This window comes from Cottoperca gobio, chromosome 15, assembly GCF_900634415.1.
Source record: "Cottoperca gobio chromosome 15, fCotGob3.1, whole genome shotgun sequence".
NCBI classification, from domain to species: Eukaryota; Metazoa; Chordata; class Actinopteri; order Perciformes; family Bovichtidae; genus Cottoperca; species Cottoperca gobio.
In genome coordinates, this window is record NC_041369.1 from 6,768,043 (window position 1) to 6,787,251 (window position 19,209).

General features: G+C 40.2%; 2 protein-coding genes across 3 annotated transcripts; one reads left to right on the top strand and one right to left on the bottom strand.

The window, feature by feature from the left end:
• Window positions 1-657: 657 nt before the first annotated feature.
• Window positions 658-3,658, top strand: pcbd1 (pterin-4 alpha-carbinolamine dehydratase/dimerization cofactor of hepatocyte nuclear factor 1 alpha). Its single transcript, XM_029449873.1, has 4 exons — window positions 658-814; window positions 1,509-1,640; window positions 1,817-1,897; window positions 3,070-3,658. Exons 1-4 carry the CDS (start codon window positions 812-814, stop codon window positions 3,160-3,162), a joined length of 309 nt encoding a protein of 102 aa, XP_029305733.1. The 5' UTR covers window positions 658-811; the 3' UTR covers window positions 3,163-3,658.
• Window positions 3,659-3,834: 176 nt separating this feature from the next.
• On the bottom strand, window positions 3,835-15,114 carry sgpl1 (sphingosine-1-phosphate lyase 1). 2 transcript variants are annotated; one of them, XM_029449870.1, is made up of 14 exons: window positions 14,805-15,114; window positions 11,881-12,046; window positions 10,698-10,765; window positions 10,184-10,331; window positions 9,979-10,058; window positions 9,627-9,755; window positions 9,453-9,541; window positions 8,455-8,563; window positions 8,268-8,366; window positions 8,032-8,178; window positions 7,565-7,803; window positions 7,325-7,471; window positions 7,121-7,241; window positions 3,835-5,867 (listed from the first exon to the last, which is right to left on the bottom strand). In XM_029449870.1, exons 1-14 carry the CDS (start codon window positions 14,814-14,816, stop codon window positions 5,724-5,726), a joined length of 1,698 nt encoding a protein of 565 aa, XP_029305730.1. In that variant the 5' UTR covers window positions 14,817-15,114; the 3' UTR covers window positions 3,835-5,723. The 2 variants fall into 2 exon arrangements, with proteins under 2 accessions (XP_029305730.1, XP_029305732.1); XM_029449872.1 differs by lacking the exon at window positions 14,805-15,114 and adding an exon at window positions 12,724-12,834.
• Between the last annotated feature and the right edge of the window lie 4,095 nt (window positions 15,115-19,209).

Genomic DNA, 19,209 nt, shown 5'->3' on the forward strand with positions numbered 1-19,209 from the left:
GTAATATGAGTCTGCAATTTTGTTGATTAAGAATAAAATAGGGATTAATGATGAAAACAGACCCGGTTTAAAAAGATTATATGAGTAAGTGTATTGATGTAGGAGTCAGAGGGATAACTATATTTCCAAAGACAATTTATACCATTTAACTTGCATCTATTTGTTTTCTTCTTAAGCCTTCCTTTCTAACCAGAACACTGAACCATTATTCTCATTTCCCCACTCATTTATCTGTGAAATGTTGATCACTTGTAACATCCTCTCCCTCTCCTCATTTCATTAACCAGTTCATTTCCCTGAGCGCTCGCCGTGACAGATGAGTTCACCGGGGCAATCTCGCAGGAGCAGCTCATTAACCTTTGACATGAACTCCTCCTGTCAGCTGAAGGTCAGCGCCTGCTTTAAAATCTGCCGTCATGTTGAACAGAGACATCATTAACAGTGTGCCATTATTCTGAAGTTTAAGTTCATGTTTAATACGTGTGCATATATCGAATAGATTGTTAAACAGTGTATAAGGAGGGACAGTATCTCCATTCTTTCATCAGACAACAAACACTGCCAGTACAGTAATAGCTGGCCTCACGCATGCCTTGTGCAACAGATGACAGTTGATGATTAAACTCATGATGGCAGTAGCCTATCAGCAGTGAGGATTTCTGCTCAGGCTTCTGCAGGGGCAGCTAAGCAGGACCTACGGATCTTGTGTCAGATGGATTCATTCCAGTCGCTCTCACTTGCTGCCACAGCAGATTTGTGCAACAGGGAGCTGGAGTTGAACCGTCTCTGTGCATGAAAACACTCTGCAAACATGGTGAGTACACAACCGCTCTCCAGTGTGTGAGGGCTGCCTACTGCTCACACACCTGTTGTCATTTAGTCACTCAGTCTAAAACTCCTCTAGAATTTTTTTTTACGAATGCAGATTGATACATTTAATATGAGCCTGTATGATTCTGCAGGGATAAGACTGACACATGATGTTCCTGTCTTTGTGTATGCTTTAAGCCACCGCACGTGATGAATAGGTTTAAGCCAAGAGGCGTTGTCTGTGTGCTGCTCATTCGCTTAGCTGATAGAGCAGATTAGAGCGTTGCTATGATACCTGTTGATGTCATTGCTCTGTTTCAGGCGGTGATCGTGACATCTGCTTGCTCTGGTTTTATAAGCATGACCGCTCATCTGCCTTCAAAAGCCCCCCCTCAATGTGCAATGAAACCAGATTTGGGGATGTTGTGAAATGTTGACAGTCAGGGCTGATTGAAGCAGGCAACTCTAAAACCTTGTGACCCTGCGACCCTGCATCATGTGTAAAGATTAGGAACTGACCAAAAGGGACCTGCACCCCCTCCCACCACCACATACCTTTGAACCAGCTAGTTTTTTAACCCAGGAATGCAGCCTCTCATTGTTTCCAGATGAGATCCTGTGCAACCAATCACAGTTTGTGTTTGTGAAACTGCCCCTCTCAGATCTGCTGTACTGTTCCCTCTGCTCTTTCCTACCAGGCTGGTAAAATTCAGAGTCTGACTGAGGAGGAGAGGAACCACCTACTCCCCCTGCTACGCAACGCTCAGTGGGTGGAGGTCGGGGGACGGGATGCCATTTATAAAGAGTTTATTTTTAAAGACTTCAATCAGGTTCATAATACATCATAATTGACAAACAAAATCCACATGATCTACTGTACATTGTTTATATAATATATATATATATATATATATATATATATATATATATATATATATATATATATATATATATATATATATATATATATACACACACATGACTGTATGATGTTCTTTCCCTTCAGGCTTTTGGCTTCATGTCCAGAGTGGCTTTACAAGCAGAAAAGATGGACCATCATCCTGAATGGTTCAATGTCTATAATAAGGTATAAAATACTAATTATGACTCATGACCAAGTATTGTGACCATGTACCGAAGCATCAAATGCATTAGTCTTTTATAAAAATGTATCTGCAAAATCATGAAAAGCACTGTAATAATCCCTAAATGTGGCTGATTTCAACACAACTCCCTGTTTTTAGCAAATGTACAAGCTTGTTGCACATGTGAAGCTCATGACATATCTCCTCGGGGAAGGGTCAGCTTGAGGAAAGTGGTTTACTTTGCACATCCATTACTATTTTTCAGCTTAAGTGGGCAAAGGCCCAAACCTTAGTGCTTTGGTTCACTTTTATTGCACTCACCAGCATCGCTTCCAGACACAGCAGGCAGCTGTTTCCAGCCAAAAGGCTCCAATAAACTCACTGTACGCTGTTCAGCACCAGCAGGTAGGCACAGTTAGCTTAGCTGCTAGCTGGTGGATATAGTGGAGCATTTAGCAGCTAAAGAGACAGATACTTCCCCCAGGAGACAGTTAGAGTTAAAACAGTGAATATTGGACTTGCATTCATCAGGGGGCCTGAAACACGAGTGAATGCTAACGTTGTTCAGTTGCACAACAACTGTTTGCTAACATGTTCGCGATATCAACTAAAGTCATATGTCGTGTTGTTTACAGCTCGTTGATGCCCCCAAGTGGACAAAAAGATAATGCATGTTTAAAATATGTGTAGTTTTAAAACATTTGAACATTTTTGTATAAGAGGCCATGGTCAACAAATTCAAACCTACCCCAATGCTGGGTTGACAATACTTTCCTCATTTACCTTTAACTCACTCACTTAACTTTTTAAATGAGAACAAGGTCTGATTTGACATCTGAAATGCTCCACTTCAGCTCTTTTTAGTGCTCACCTTTTTAAACTTTACTGGTTTAAACCTGAACACAAAAGCATTAAATGACACTTTGACTGCTTTCAGGGCCTTCGCCTCAGTTGACACATCAACTGCTTTTATCACTGTTGCAGATGGAGGCAGGGATAGATATTTGCCTTTTTTATTGCCTTGCATATCAATGGGAAGGAAAACGTAGATGATGCTATAATTAAGTTTTTCGGTTTGCAACTTGAGGCTTTCTGATTTAAGCAACATCTTTTTGGCTAAAGCAAACATTTTCTAGTCATGTGGTGATTTCCATTCCCCTTTTTGTTCCACCAGGTCCAGATCACTCTCAGCACACATGACTGTGGGGGGCTGTCCCAGCGAGACATCACTATGGCCACCTTCATTGACCAGGCTTCCTTGATGTGAGCAACACGCATCAGCCATTTCAACAGTGGAAACTGAAGTTCCTTAAAGTCGCATCAGTTCACTGAGAAAGTCAGAGGATCTGACCTGCGAATCCAAAGAATATGAACCAGTGTGTTTCAATGAATTGTGAATTCCGTAGCTGGAGGTGTTAGACTGCAAAGGGTCCAATGTGATTTTTAAAATGTGTTTCTGGTTTTGCACTTGGTGAATAAATGAGATTATTAGCCAAAGGTAAAATAATTATTTACAAGTCTAAATCATTTAGTAATTTTTCAGCAACCATTCCAGTTATTCCAGATAACATTGACACGTGTCCCTCTGTCACAACTGGTGTTTTTATGTGCCAATGCTTTTGTACTGTACTGTTGGTAAAAGTAATTTTCTGTCAAAGTGTGTGTGTGTGTGTTTTCGTGTGTGTTTTCAAGACTGATGTAAGGATGTATTCGATTGTGTTTCTTTGTCTCCCCTCTGCGTGCTTGAGGGACCAGTGGATTAATGTTATGAAACCAAATCCCTGAGGAAGTTAGAGGGAAAATCTGCAGAAGTCATGAGGTCAAACCTCTGAAGGCACAGAGGCGAAGGTTCATTATTGCTACATAATGTCACCAAACTGCATCAACACAATTTAGCTTTTCTCTGCAGACCTCTAAAGAATCTAACAGTTCGTAGTCATTTTCAAAAGAAATGTTTTTATTCAAAAGAGATTTCTTAGCCATTCAATCTTCACAATTTTTGAAGACATTTCTCCAAAAGCAAACAGGAGGGTTCACTGCTGGAAAAGTCTTTTTTGCACGGGCAGGGGTTTCCCCCCAGTCACTGGGCACAGTATTAAAGGATGGATGGACACATGATGATGGGAGGAGTTTAACTCGTTAGTGGGGATGTCATCAGTCTTTCAACCAGGTACTTACTAAAAGATGGAGAAGTCCTTGCACATGTAAGAACTTAAATACATTCATATCTAATCTCTTTAAAAATGCTCAGTATGTAAAAACACAAACACTGACAAATTAAGTGATTAATAAACACCCAGTGGTCACACAAATGGTTAAATTATACTAACGAGGCCGATATGCTGTCATTCAATAAGTTTCTAATGACTTAAAACATTTATAGTAGAGCGTTCCTCTTCGTTTCACTTCACAAAAGGAAAAGTTATATATTGCACAAACGTAGAAATAATTTCAACAAGCAATATTAGGAAAGCACATAAAAGAAAGAACAAGTTGTTTTGGTGTTACAGAATGCATTGTTACGTTGTCAACCTGTTAGTATATGTATACATATCCTGCTGAACGGATATCTACTAAAACATATTGAACATTCAGACAGGGCAGACTGGGTCCCAACATAAAACTATCAAATCTGTCAGTCTGTGGATCAAAAACCTCCATCACAATGGATCTGTTTCCCTTCAGTAGGAGTATATCTAAAAACACTTTATTACAGTTTGTCAAAGGTCCTAACATTGTGAAGTTTATGTTAGGAATGAAAAACAAAAAAAAAAAAACACACTTGCCCTGTTAGAACGTGCTTTGTGGCTGACGGAATGACGTTTGCAACGAGTAGAAACTGAGGTAGATTGAATTAGGAGACAAATGATTAAAACAAGGCTGTAGACGAGTGACTCTATGCAGACGAGTGAGTTTCTGCTTCTTGATAATATACAGAGGACCAGGGTTGGAAACAACCTTCAGTCCAATCTGTTCAATTTCATTGCTTACTTTACAAACCAGCTACTGTGTGAAGTTCTTTTCCAACTGAACAACAATCACAAAGCCACCAAAGTGGCCAATAAGCTTTGTATTCCACTTTCCCCTTTTAAAAATATTCATGGCCTGGTTACAAGTTCTCCCTATATAAAGACAATTTTATTAAATATTAACGACATTAAAATCTCCCACTATCCAAATCATCCCCCCTTCGTCTACAAATCCAACCACTGTAGCACGAATGCAGACTTGAAACAAAATAAATGGTCATCCCCCTAAGTGCCAACAAACAAAGGACATGCACGTTCATGCTTATAGACAAACTTCTACCATAAACATCAGAATTGTAATTTCAAGTGATTTACAGATTAACCTGATATGTTCTTGTCTGGACATCACAGAGTGTTTACATTTAAAAAAGCTGTCTTCCAGAGAACTACCACATGATGAAAACTTACAGCTTCTAAGTCTAAAGCAGTACATCAGGTTTCATGCTAGAGGGCAGCAAAGCGCTGCTAACAAGCTTTCAGTGGTCTGTGTTTTTGCTGAGTCATCACAGATAGTGAATGGCAACAAGCTGAAATGTTCCGGCAGTAAAAGAAATATGGAATGATTTTGCTAATCAGTGGAGATTATGACAAACATATGCCTTTAACACAAGCTACAATTGAAATGAACTTTACGCACGCGCGCGATGACTTGTGCTTCAAAGATCTTTGCAGATGTTTTCCGTATGGTGGATGTATGCAAGATAAGGCAACCGTTGAGCAATTAGCTCGGAGCTCTGGGAGGAGGCGAGCGTGTTTCCCTGCGTGCAGTGGGGTCTGGCCAGGAGGGCCCAATCCTGCTTCAGTGGGCTTTGCCGTTGCCGTTCATGTGGCTGGTGCTTGACAGGGACACCTCAGTGCTGTAGAGACAGTCCAGGAAACCTCGGGAGATCTCCGTCACCATGGATCTGTCTGGGATGGACTGGGCCATGCCGTAGATCGCTCCCTGAAACAGGAAGAGAGTTAAAGCGATTCACACTGATAGATTATCACCAGTCTGTGATAGTTTGAGAGCATTTCAGGAAATATTTGCCGTCCTTATAAACCTCCCTTGACTTCCAGAAAACAGACTTTGTCATTCTACATATACTGTAGACTGAGCGCCATTGTGTTAGCCCAGGGGTTTTCAAAGTCGGACACAGCAGGATTTTGCTATTTATGGCCTTTGTTTTCTTTCCCGGGTGTGCTCATAACGAACATGACTGGCCTGAAGCCGGTTTGTGCCTGTTGGGTGGAGTTTCCACTCTGTTTAAATGAATGCAGTTTGTGTCGACTAGAACAGACACCTTCTGCAGCAGGATAACAAAATGCCACGTGTACCAACAGCATGGTAAACAACAGAGACTGGCAAACATACTTTACATGCTTTGTCATGCCTCATTACGACTGGATTACGATCTCACACTTGTCTCTATGATTCATGAACACACACCAACAGGATTCTCCACTTTGAGTTGTCTGGTTTCCTCCTACAGTCCAAAGACATGTAGGTCTGCTGAACTGGAAACTGAACGGTGTCTATTATGTGGTAGGCTGGCAACAACGCAACAGGTGACATTGTGTAATCAAAGCAAAATGGTGAGTTATTGATTATTGATTCTGAGTACTGACCCCAAAATGTGTCTTTTACTTTTATTGCTTCAGATAGAAAACACATATTATGATATCATACTCCATTGTGGCTGCGCTGAAGATTTCACAATGTGCCATCACAGAGTCTTTTTAACAAAGTTATTATGATAGTGTGGACTTCTCCTAAACATCATGCAGGGTGTTATACAAGTTCCTCTTAAGCGTGTACTTGTTTAGTGCTGCAGTATTGTATATATGCGGAAGCACTGAGAGGGAAGTGAGAAACAAATATTCTAGTGATCCAGTTTCTCTGTCTGATCAAAAAAAAAAAAAAGGTTCCTGTTTATGACTTAAGAACAGGTGAAAAAAATAGTCTTGACAGGATAATGTTTTTAAAGCTCCTTAATTAATTTTGCCAGGTAAAAATATAAGTCTTAAAATATTGGAGAACCAGAATGTATTTTCCCTCCGTTCATATTCTTGTTGTTTGAGAATATGTCACTCTACATGATATGAAATGTACATGTACGTTTAGAATACTTATATACGAATTTGTTACTTAAACGTCGTGCTGTATATTCAGTGTTTGAACGCAGCACGATGGAGTTATAAGCACAGCTCGCTCACCATTCCTGTGGTTTTCTCTTTGGGGTTCTTCATGATGATGGCGACCTGCTCTCTGACATCACTGACAAACCGATCAGCGACGCCCTGCTGCGTGTGCAGAACTGTGCAACAAATGTGGATGCTGCGAAAGAAAACATCATACAGTTGTTACACTCCTGACTACTCGTGACATATTAAAACTATTTCATTATTTTGAGCATGTACCTGGATGGGTACTGCAGTGTGTTCAGATTCCAGCCCTTTGACGTCAGAGCATTAGACAGACGGAAAATATCGAAAACATCGGAGCCTATTGCCACCACGGACACCTCCGGGTCCCCAAACACAAACACACCTTTCATCTTGCCGATTCTGTAAATGAAAAAAAACAGACAAAATGATTTAAATAATGTATGAAATCAAAAGTTTGAGAGTTGCTTCTGACATCTTGACTTTAGGTCTTACTCTGTTTTGATTTTGTGCGCTGTGCTGATGATTTTCTTGGTGGCGTCGATGTATCCATTCTCTCCCATGTGCATCATGGTCGCCCAGCAGGCGGCGATGATTCCTCCGGGCCTGGAGCCTGCAATGGAGGGCGAGGCGTAGATTCCCCCCTGCCAGTCTGGAGCTACGAAGTACTGGTAGTGACGGTACGTTTTATCACTGTAGAGGATCACAGAGGAACCTTTGGGGGCGTAACCATACTGGGGGGGAATGCAGTGACACACAGTATTAGAATTCCTATAAAAGTATGGCCTGGAGGAGCCATTTAGGATTTAACATTGGTCTTTTAATTCTATGACTACTACTTTAAACATAGTAAAATATCCATTTCCTGGATTTGTTATAAGATATTGTGCTGCTGTTTTCTTCTGAAGTAAGAAAGCTTTAAAGCAGCTTTAATTTAAAGTGAATCAACAACCACTCCTTACCTTGTGGGTGTCTGCAGAGATGCTGGTAACGCCTTTTACCCTGAAGTCGAACGGGGCGAGTGGGTAACCAGCCTTGGCCATGAACACAATGAGAAAACCTCCCAGACAGGCATCCACATGCAGTGGGAGGCTATAGCGCACAGCCAGCTGCAACACACCGAGGGAAAGTGTCAGGAGATTTGACTTCCCGGTTTTCATTTCAGAATCTTTAGAGGGAAACATGTTTCACTTCTGACCTTGGCGACTTCCTCAATGGGATCGATGATTCCATGAGGAAACTGAGGCGCCGAGCACACAAGCATGGCGGTGTTTTTGTTGATGGCTCTCTTCATGGCCTTGAGAGAGCAAAAGAAACAATATGGGAATAACTCATGTCTAAGAAAAGCAGTCAATTGGCACATACGGTCTTCTTTGTATTCTCACCTTCACGTCTACTTTCATGGTTTTCTTGTCAAGCGGAACGTGAACAAGCTTCATCCCAAAGTAATGCGCTGCTTTGTCAAATGCTGCGTGGACACTCACAGGTGCAAGACTGCAAAACGTAGAAAAATATAAATTATAATTTTACAACTTCTGTGGAAAACAGTCGAAAGGAAGCCAATGGTCAATGCTGTGTTCATTCTTTACTGGCATGACCATGATTAAGTTCAGACGTGTTCTTCAAGGTTTTATTTAATAGAATTGTATTCTTACTTCTTTTATTGCCGTCTTATTTTTATTTTATTTTTGGGTCATTTGTTGGTTTTATTTATTTATATATATTTTTTACTTTTTTCTTACTTTGTACATACATAAAGTTTTGCTTGCTTCGGTGGTAAAACTGAAGAAGTTGGCAAAATAAATATAACATCATATTACAAATCCACAGGATTAGGTTCCTAGCGGAGCTTGAAGTATGTCTTCTGGATAACCCTAACCCTTCACCAAATTAAACCTCAGTCGTGGCAACGCTGTTAAACTTGCAAGAATCTTAATTACAGACGAAAAAATGGGTCAGACTAAAATGGAAATCAGAAGACCCTTTACCAGTTGGAATGTGGATTGCAGAAATTAATAATTATATATCACTAGAGAAAATTACATATTGGTTGAGAAACCCTTTTTCTTTGAAAGAAATGGCAACGTTTTACCGATTGTATTATAACACTGAACCACATTGTGTGGATCCATTTGTATCATGTAATTATGTTTTATTATGCTACAATATAAAAAGTCTCACTGGCCATTAATGATCCCAAACAATATTACGACCATTAAAAAAGAGAAAGATTGTCTTGTCGTTTATTTAGTGTCACATTAGTGCTTCTTACTGTGTTGTTGTTGTAAGTGTACATTTTTGGAAAAGTGACTGAAGCTGAAGGAAATTGCAAATGTGTACAAGTAATAACTCATCAACCGATATCTAATAACGCTCCTCTTACATCTCAGGGTATTTGACACCACGTTCGTACGCCATGTCTCTGTACGCCTTGCAGGCCATCAGTATGCTCTCAGTTCCCCCTGAAGTCACCTGGACAAAAACAGTTGTTCAAATGCTTTGGATCCATCCATCCTCAGTTTATATCGTTAGTGAGCATATGCTTACGATAACTTACTGCGCCGCAGGAGCTCGGTCCACCGTGGAAAAGTGTGCAAGCCATTCTGACAACCTCTGCTTCCATCTTTCTTACGCCAGGAAAAATGTCTGGGTGAAGTGGGTTGCTCCAAGCAAAATCTCCATATACCTAGGAACCAAAGGAAGACACAAAGAAGTTCAGATAAAGTCCAAATATTTACTGTGACACACAAAGCAGGGTGGCCTGAGCAGGAGTCGCTACAAAATACAAAAAGAAACACTAAATAAGTCGGTCCTGCTGACTGTAGCAAACACCAAAATGTGTTCAAGTTCAACCTCAAACTATTTGTGTGGGAACGCCAAAGTCCAGACATGTATACAAAGATGCAAACCTTCACCAGGAGATTGGTCAGCGATTCATCACCCCAGTACACTGCCCCCGAAACACATCCGTTCTCCCACTTCACCTCATCTGTAACAACAAAAGACATTTATTTTCAATAAGAAAAAAGGCCACAAACTGTAATGAAGGCTAGAAATGCTCTTCAGGAAGTCAGCTCTACAGATAATGAAGCAAAGGAATGAATGAGGACTTACTCAGAGTCTCGTACTCTCTGATTTTGTCCAGCACTTGGCTCTGAGAGAGGCCTTTAGAGGGCAGCTGCTTAGTGTAGCTCATCCCCGCCTTCAGAGTACACAGACTGGTAGACATGTCATCCAAAGCCTTGTTGAGCTGGCTCTGGATCTGTCATAAAGAGAGGACAACATATACTTTACAGGCATGGACAGTGATAACACCAGTAAAGTAAAGCATGTTATTCCCTAAAATGAGTGTGTGTGTGTGAGGTAACTGTGTTTCAGACTGCACTATCAACCCTTTATGTACAATTTAGATAAAGCCTGAAAGTGAGTGATCTATTGGTGATATAGTGACCAGACGTAACAGAAGGTTATCACCAGTGCATGATGTAAAGTGTGCCAAAGGTCTGACCCCCCCCGCCCCCTGCGTGCTGTACTCAGTCATCCATGAGTGACTCATACGAGTCTCAGACGCCAGAGTCAGCGCACATCTGCTAGGAGAAGGAGGAACACATTTACCACTGATACTTACAGTTGCGCCAATAAAGGGTATTTTTCTGATGAGTCGAAAGCACAGCTTCTTGATTCGGGACAGGAGACCTATTAGCCAAAGACACAAGGCAGCTGCTGTGGTGAAAGAGCTGGCACACGATCAACCAGACATTAAACAGCTGACTATGACCTATAATCACTCGTCAAGGCGAGACGTGGACTGTTAGAATCGGAGCCATGTTCACAAAGCATTTCATTCTGACCCTGAAAGCACTGAAGACATGCAGTTTCCTGGAAGAAGCCTCACTCTGTAGCTATAGTAGGAGAGGTGGGGCTGACCTTGTTGCTGAGGAATTCAAACACTGATTGATTGATGATAGCAGATGTAGAAAGTCTTGTTGAATGAAGGTATGTACTCGAAGACACTAACTGCAGAGTAACAAGGAAATGTCAATTAAAGCTAGTCCCTAGATGAGCAGTAAACCTGATGTTAACAGTTCAGACAATATGACCGCCAGTTACAGTACGGCAGCCAAACTCCCATAATGTTCAACTAGTAGGAGCATTGTGCCTCATTCACCAATATCTTCCTACGTTTTTTCTTAAATTTGTTCTTGAGAAAGGTCCTTAAAAAAAGTCTACATCAGATTCATGACGTAGACTTAAATTGTTTGTACCTGTGCTCTTATAATGAGGAATCCCTTTGTCATCATAAATTAAAAGCACGTGCCAGTTGAAAGTAATTAGCAGGGAAACGCCCCACTAAGCGCCATTAAAGGTCATGAAACTGCAGGGCTGTGTGCACACACAGAAATCAATAAGAGAAATTGGGAGAATTAAGTAAAAAATGCTCAAACAAAAGTCTAAAGAAGGTGGAGCACTGAACTCCAAACGTAAGAAAACCTTCAATAGTTCTGAGGTGGAGGTACTTTCACAGGACGAGCTCCATCTTTAGTAGTGGATTTAAAACAACACAAAAAAAGATGCATTATATGCCAATACTGGTTCAGTGTTGAAGAGCGTGTTTCTTTAGTCCATAATGCTTCGTAAAATAATGAAAATAATTATAAAAGTATAAGAAATATTAAATAAAGTATTTATTGACTCAAAGCTTTGTGAACATGGTCTCTACAGTTTTAGGAGATTGTTATCTTGTTTCATGTGTTATCATGTCTGGTTTAATCCCCCTACTTATCACTCATGTATCACGTGTGAAAGATTACTTTCTTGCTGGAACAGGAAGCCTTTGATCCAGACCGCTCCCATGGTGGTGATGACTGTCGCCCCGATGATCTGCCAAGGCTCCAGGTCCGTGCAGCGCGAGTTGACCTGCCGCCGGCCCTCCTCCAGGTACAGCAGGACCATCTCCTTATACACCTCTAAGGCACTCTGGGCACAGAGACACACAAATACAATATGCGGTTACAAAAAGGTTTATTTCTCATAATATGGGGAAGTGACCATTGAGTACATGTTGATGGCAGTTAGTCATCGTTTGTCACCAAAGTTACCATTTTAATAAGAAATGAGGCAATTATTTCATTTCAATGAGATTTCTTGAGAGAAGATGTGTACTTGCAATTCCCATGTGCCTATGTGCTTATACATAGACATTAAATTACAGTAACACTCCAGCATGTTATCTTAGAAAATACTGCAAGTCAAGCCCATTCAGGCTGCACGCTATCTCTGGAGATGCCGTGCTGCCGATTGAGAAACTACAGTCCAAGTATGCTTGACAAATAGTGAACTAGAACTGTTCCGAAACAAAGAAAGATTTATCTTGAATTTACGCAACATATACTCCCAACAACTCACTTTTAAGAAAGAGTAACTTTGTAACTTTTAAAGAAACTTCCCCCGCAGCGCTGGAACAGACATCGACAGCCTGGTGAAGTTAAAGGTCCACGACACCAAAGTACTTATAATTCAACAACACAGCTCTCTAATATTAAGACAACTATGAAAATCCAAAAAGTATTAACTTTGAATATGTTAAATCTGGGTAGTGTTCAGCTTGATGCATGTAAAGCTCAATGTGACAAATCATAAACGGAAGTACTCACATCAGACGACATTGTGAGAGCTACAGAGTTCACACTAATACTGCCGTCTCTCGGATCTCCAGGTGAGAGTGAGAGTGAACGCTCTCAGCTGCCTGGACGACTATCACCAGACTCCTCCCAGCAGACAAACCAGCAACAACACATCCAGCCAGCAGTGGGGATGTTTTGTAATCTATCATGATTCGACAAGATAGATAGGAAGTTTGTCGTACAATAAACGTGATATTTTGTACATTTTAGCCTGATCATCAATAAATGCTGAAATGTGCACCCGGATCAAACTGAGCTTTCAATCACAGCAATTTCACAGTAACTGACTCATGAATGCCATTTCATAAGTGCAGCAAAATTATCTTTCCATTATCTCTGCTCTGCTGCGTTTTTATTACACAACAGTCGGCAGTTTTGATAAAGAGGACCCTTGTTTCTCCACACCAGCCACAATCAGATGGCGAAAGGCTTAAGGTTCAAGAAGACAATATCTCACGTCTGCGCCTTGTGATATAAACATCACATAACCTCACAATGAGGCACGGTCTCTTGCGCAATTGAAAATGTTGAAACACTGTGTCAAAGCATCATCTGCCAACAGCAGAAATTCATACAAAAAGAGTTCAATGATGAGAATATCAAGTTGTTGTTAGTGACTGAACGGAGGGCTGTCAGTGAGGAGTCCGCCCCCCTGCTTAGACTGTAGCTGTCATACCTGCCTGTTGGGATAACATGTTCTTATGCAGGTTTGGCCAGATCAGCTGCATAGAGGTGGGAAGCAACTGCAAATAATGCATTACCATGTGTTGACTGGGACGCTTGACTGAAGAGCTTATCAGTGATCGCTGTCACGCATCACACATAAAGACAAGATTAAACGGCGTTATCTGACATCAGTGCAAAAGGAAAGTCTGACCCTTAAGACACAGGCTCCCCTCTGTTGTCCAACACATTCTCTGTCTGTATGTTTGCCTTCAGGTCCGCACACACTTTTCCAAAACCAGTCAATGCGATCCTTGCCTCAGGAAAACTTATACAGAGTTCACACAAAGACACTTGCACCAGTATTGTTCGACTTATTGTTGAACATTGGACGCCCATTCCTTTGCTCCCCCTCGTACAACATTTGACTATTCTGTAAGGAGAGCTTTTGTTGTCTCAGAGGGGAGGTCATGTTCTCATGGAAATGTACTGGGTGTGAGCTGGCTTCTCCTGGATACATCAAGGGGGAACAGACTGCGACAATCCAAACAGTCAAAGAGAAATCCAGAAATCATTTGAGGGTAAATAATTACAGCTGTGGTGTTTTCTTTAAACTATGGAGATTCAATTCTATCGTGACATGAACTGACATTTAGTGACTTCATGAGTTACTTCTTCTTTCTCTTCCGTATATTGATCGTGATGAGTCCCTGTGACACACCGTTTGGAGGTTAACTTTGCACTGAAAGCTGATATGCGTCAGAGAGCTGCCCCCCTCGTGCTGAGTCTTCTGTCTAACACAATTAACACACTTGATTCTGCTCCTTTAAGAAAATCCCACAAATCTCCAAAGCTCTCTGGTGGCAGTACTAAAAGTAATGCTTTGTTTAAGCTTCCTGCAGGTTTAACTTGAACAGGATCTCTAATTTTAAACAGTGGCTGGCTGTTTCAATAAACAATAGTAAAGAGCTGTAAACCTTACTAGCAGACACCTCATCAAAAAATAAAATAAGATTTTGACTTAATGGAAGCTTAACATGAAGTCATGTATAGATAGCACTGTTGTCTACTTTCTATTAATGTCTTATGTAAGTGTCTGAAAGCATATTGTGGCTCGTGTTATGTAAAGTGTCCCATTTCAGGAGCCAAAGTATCAATGTAGGGTAAGTGTTTCTTCAAAACAGCCATAAGTCTGTAACATAAGTCTTTCTTATCAAGGGTCACAGTCAAACACGCTGTTTGTGGACTTGGAGCATCCCTGAGAGCAAAACAAGTCTCGTTAGTTCTCTTCACTATTGATGAACAAGTCTTCGCCTCTTCAAGCGTCTAACATCAGCACTACTACCGTCCTGTGTGTAAAAAACTAACAAAAGTGAAGCGACACATACCCAGTAATCCATGTTGTCGAAGCAAACTCTCGCCAAAAGTGTATCTTTATGTGTCTGCTCCTCTGGAAAGTCACCTCCAGCAGCCTGCTTTACTGTCTTCGGCTCTCATCTACATGCTACTAACAAACACAGCAGCAAGCTAACCCTGATTCAGGAAGTAACCAGGAGTGTGATAAAGCTGCGCGCGGTCTGGGCATGTGTAGATCTGACAATGCTGCGGCAGGTCTAACCACATGAAGACCGCTGTCCGCGCGGCGTCGCACGGTTTGTAGATCTACTATTGAAGAAAGAGGAGCGTCGTACGATTTGACGCTCACAACTGGGTGAGTTAGCAAAGAGCTGATGCTGCGTTCAAATGCCCTTTGTAAAGTTCAACACTCAGTCTTGTCAGTGAATTCATTAGAAATAATAAAAAATACAAAATATCAAGGATGTTAGAAATATTGAGGTCATGAAAATAACAGTAACAAAAAACAAGTATGTTTTTTTGTTTTACATTTTATTTATTCAGCTGATGTATTCATATTGGTGCCGTTATGTTGTCATGGTGTTTCTCCACATGACGGTCTCTGTCCTATGAAAACATTTACATTAACTTTTCATGAGGTAACACAAACAATGTATCTATTATAAAGCAATGAATAAATATATTTACATCTTTCACATAATCCATCGGTTTTCATTTTAGGAAGTAGATCAATCTTCAAAAAATTCAAATTGCCCAAGTTTAAAGATTCATGGTTTGTACTGGACGACTCCGGTCAACGCCACAAATTAAACTCCCTTAATTCTTTAGTTATGTATTGGCCTAAAAAGTAGTCACAATTTTAACATTTCAAACCAGAATATAGAATAGGTTTGGCAGATTGCTAAAACACCCAAATTCTCTTAAACTAATACATAGGACACTTTCCTTCAAGGTAACTACAACTTTGAGTATAACAAATAATATGTTATGCAACTGTTATTTTGACAAATCGCGTAGTGTTAAGCTACTCAGAGTGAACTACTCTTTTGTGACAAGAAAATGCTAATGATTGTGAAATTGATGTTTATCTATGAAACAAAACAAAGTGACCACTGAACTGACAGCCATGTATTTGCGAAGTTCTGCCTTTTAAAAAGGGCGATATTTCTGGCGCACACTCGTTTTTACAGCTGTGTTGGGTTGTTCACCTTTATTCTACTTAGAATTGAGATATTTTCGACATTACGTGAATGCATCGTTTGTTGCTGGTTTTGTAATGACATGAAATGTTGTTTTCTTTCATAGAGTGAAAACAGCGCCCCAGAGCAGCCGAGCACCGGCACTGCAGCAACAACAGCATGAAGAGGACACATGCTGCACAGAAAAAGCTCTTTCATAGTTCACACAGATTACGTTCTTTTGAAGTGGTGTTTCTATTTATTTATTATTAATGCTGCTGCTGGACTGATAAAGTGAAAATACTGCTATATAAAGAACGACAAAGGATCTATTGTATTACTCAAATAATCACCTCAAATTGCCTAATATGGATGGAGCAACATTTTGCTAAATTTGTTAGATATTTAATAATGATATAAGGATTTTCTCTAAAGATGTAAATTGTAATTATAATTATTTGGGATTTAATTTGCAGACACTTCAGAGTGGGCTGCCTTCCTCGAACAATTAATTATTCTTATTAATTATCGCAGAACTATTGGATTTCACTAGAGACTTTCAAATGAAAAAGCCCTACAAAAAAAAACTTCTTGTATATGAGCTTTTCATACAAAAGTCAATTTAGTAGACTAATCTTTAATGGCTAAATTATAGATTTATAAATTAACTTAAATTATCTTAAATTCTTCATTTGTAAAAGAAAATCCACATTTTTCTTTTTGTTCACAAAGAGCCACTAATGAACACAAGGTGGACCATCGTAAACAAGCTATCGGAAGAAAGAAAGAAACATTGTGCATTAGTTTAGGGGTGAAGAGGGCGACTTGCAGCCACAGCCCTATTCGTGCTTCAAATCTTTACAAAAAGACATACTGTGTTCATAGGACAGCTATTCCACTGTAATTGGCGCACACTGTCTTCTAAAGCTGAGGTGAGCGGTACAATGCATGGCCTGTGAAAGGAAACTCCTAAGCACATTAAAAGTGAATTACTTCTTGTGTAAAGTGTGTTTGGGGTCATTCTGGTCACGACGCGCGCACCTCTCCAAAAGCGCACACGTCTCCAAAGGCGCACTCCATACTTTCTAAAAGGCAGTCACATTGTTGAGGGGTTTCACAAGAGGTGTACATATGGCATCCGGGTTGCAATTAAATGTTTTTAAGATGTTTTTTCTTTCTTGAAGAAGTTTTCTTTTTCCTTTTTTCTCTCCCCCGGCAGCTCTTTGCCAGGAAGAAGAAGAGGAGGGGGGCACATTGAATGGCTTCGCTGCTAGTTTGGGATGACAACAATCTGGTCAGCGAGTTGTTGGACTTTGATTGCCCCCCTCAAAACGTCCTTCAAACAAAAAGCTGAAGACGAAAATAAAGCCCCACCTGGTACCTCTGTTTGCTAAAATAATAATAAATAGATTTCGTATAATAAATAAGCAAAGGGGACTGTAAAGTGAAGTGGTAGAGGAAGTATTAATCAGGAGCATCGGGCAGGTATCACCTGCTCTGGAGCTTGCTCAGTTTATTGTTAAATATTGTTAAATCACTTTTCGTACCAAGTCTGCTCCGATATCTGCTATTTCCACAGCAACTGCGCGCTTATGTTTGCCTACACTTTACAAAACAAGCAGGACACTACAGCACGCTGATAAAAATCAAGGAGACACTGACAACTTCAAACCCACACCTGTCCATGATATCCGAATATGGATTTAGCATCAATGATTATATGTAAAGTGTTAATATTCAGTTTACTTTAGACTTTTCGTGCCGTTTATAACAGCAAGGCACCATCTCCTATCTCACTCGTGTATTTGTCCAGTTTATTGAAAGCATATGGTTATCAGATCCCAAAACACATATTTAGACAGAAAGTTAAGGAGAGCTTTTTGTGGTCCTTTGTTGGCAATTGTAAATCATGTTTGAGCTCTGCCACACTCCCCCTCCCCCACCACCACTGCTGAAACGTGTTTGCATATTGTTGACATATTTTACTAATCTTTAACTTTCTAAAAGTAGAGTTACATTATAAAATCTAATGCGCCCCTGAGTTGTGGCGATAGTGGACATGTTTTTGGAGATGTCATAGCGCACACATAGAGGCTCACATGACACAAGAAATCAAGCTTTTATTGTTGTGACACACGACAGGAGCCTTTGTGCTATCTGTTCACACAGCGGGGTTGACCCTCTCTGATACTCTATGTTAGGTGGCCCCATGCGTAATTGTCTTTGTCCAACTAAGTGAGTTTTGCGCTTTAACGCATTAAACAAATGTTTGTCCCAATATATGTGGATTTAAATAGGACATTTTCTTTGATATAGTTTAAATCTTCTGAGCTAACAAAGAGATAAGTTACTCCTTAAAGAAACTTCTGGAAACACTCAAAAAAAAGCATGCAGCAGCATAAAGTTATTTAACGCTAACCTTACCAAGTCCTGTGATATGCGCAATAAAACATACGCAACAGCATACTTAATAATAAACAATTTATTTGAAAATAATTGCTGAGATTCTGTTGTCTTTACCTCAGTTTTCAGTACTGTGGTCCACTTGAAGTTGATATTAGAAGCCAGTTTGCCATGTTACCATGGCCACTGTGTACCCAGCACGGCACTTGCCAATATTTCGAGTGCGTAAAATGTGGCATTACAAGTATCCTTAACGATGGAGATATCTGAAAACTGAACTGATTTGTAAAGCAAACTCACACTTTGTGCTAAAAAGTATTTCTGGAGAGAAATACAGTAATTTCTTAAATATTTCTTACGATTCCATATCCTTTGCGCGTGAAAGGGACAAAAGCAGCCACGTGTACTACCTTTGCAGCGTCTCTTAATTAACATAGAGACGTTATTACTGATGAACAAAAATAACGATGTACTGACTGGCATTGAGAGCTTCAAATGAGCTGAACACTTACACTCGTGTACAAGGTCATTCTTATGGTTGTGGATGAAGAATGTCTATGCGTAAAAAGAAGACAGATATATTTATATTTCTTTAGTTTATGCCAACGCATTTTCTTTTATGCCTAAAACTCTCCAGCTCCTGCTCTCTGACTGAAGTGTAAATGGAAGTTCAGCTTGAGGTCTGAGTGATAATCTTTACATTGTTTGTCAAAAATATGTCCTCACTGGACTCCACGATGAAGCTCCCAATGGATCTTTCTACCTAAACGTCCAGCATTGTCTCTGTGAGATGACTGCATGGCTGACAGGATGTGATTACTATGTAATAAACAATATAGGAACAGTTATAATAAGA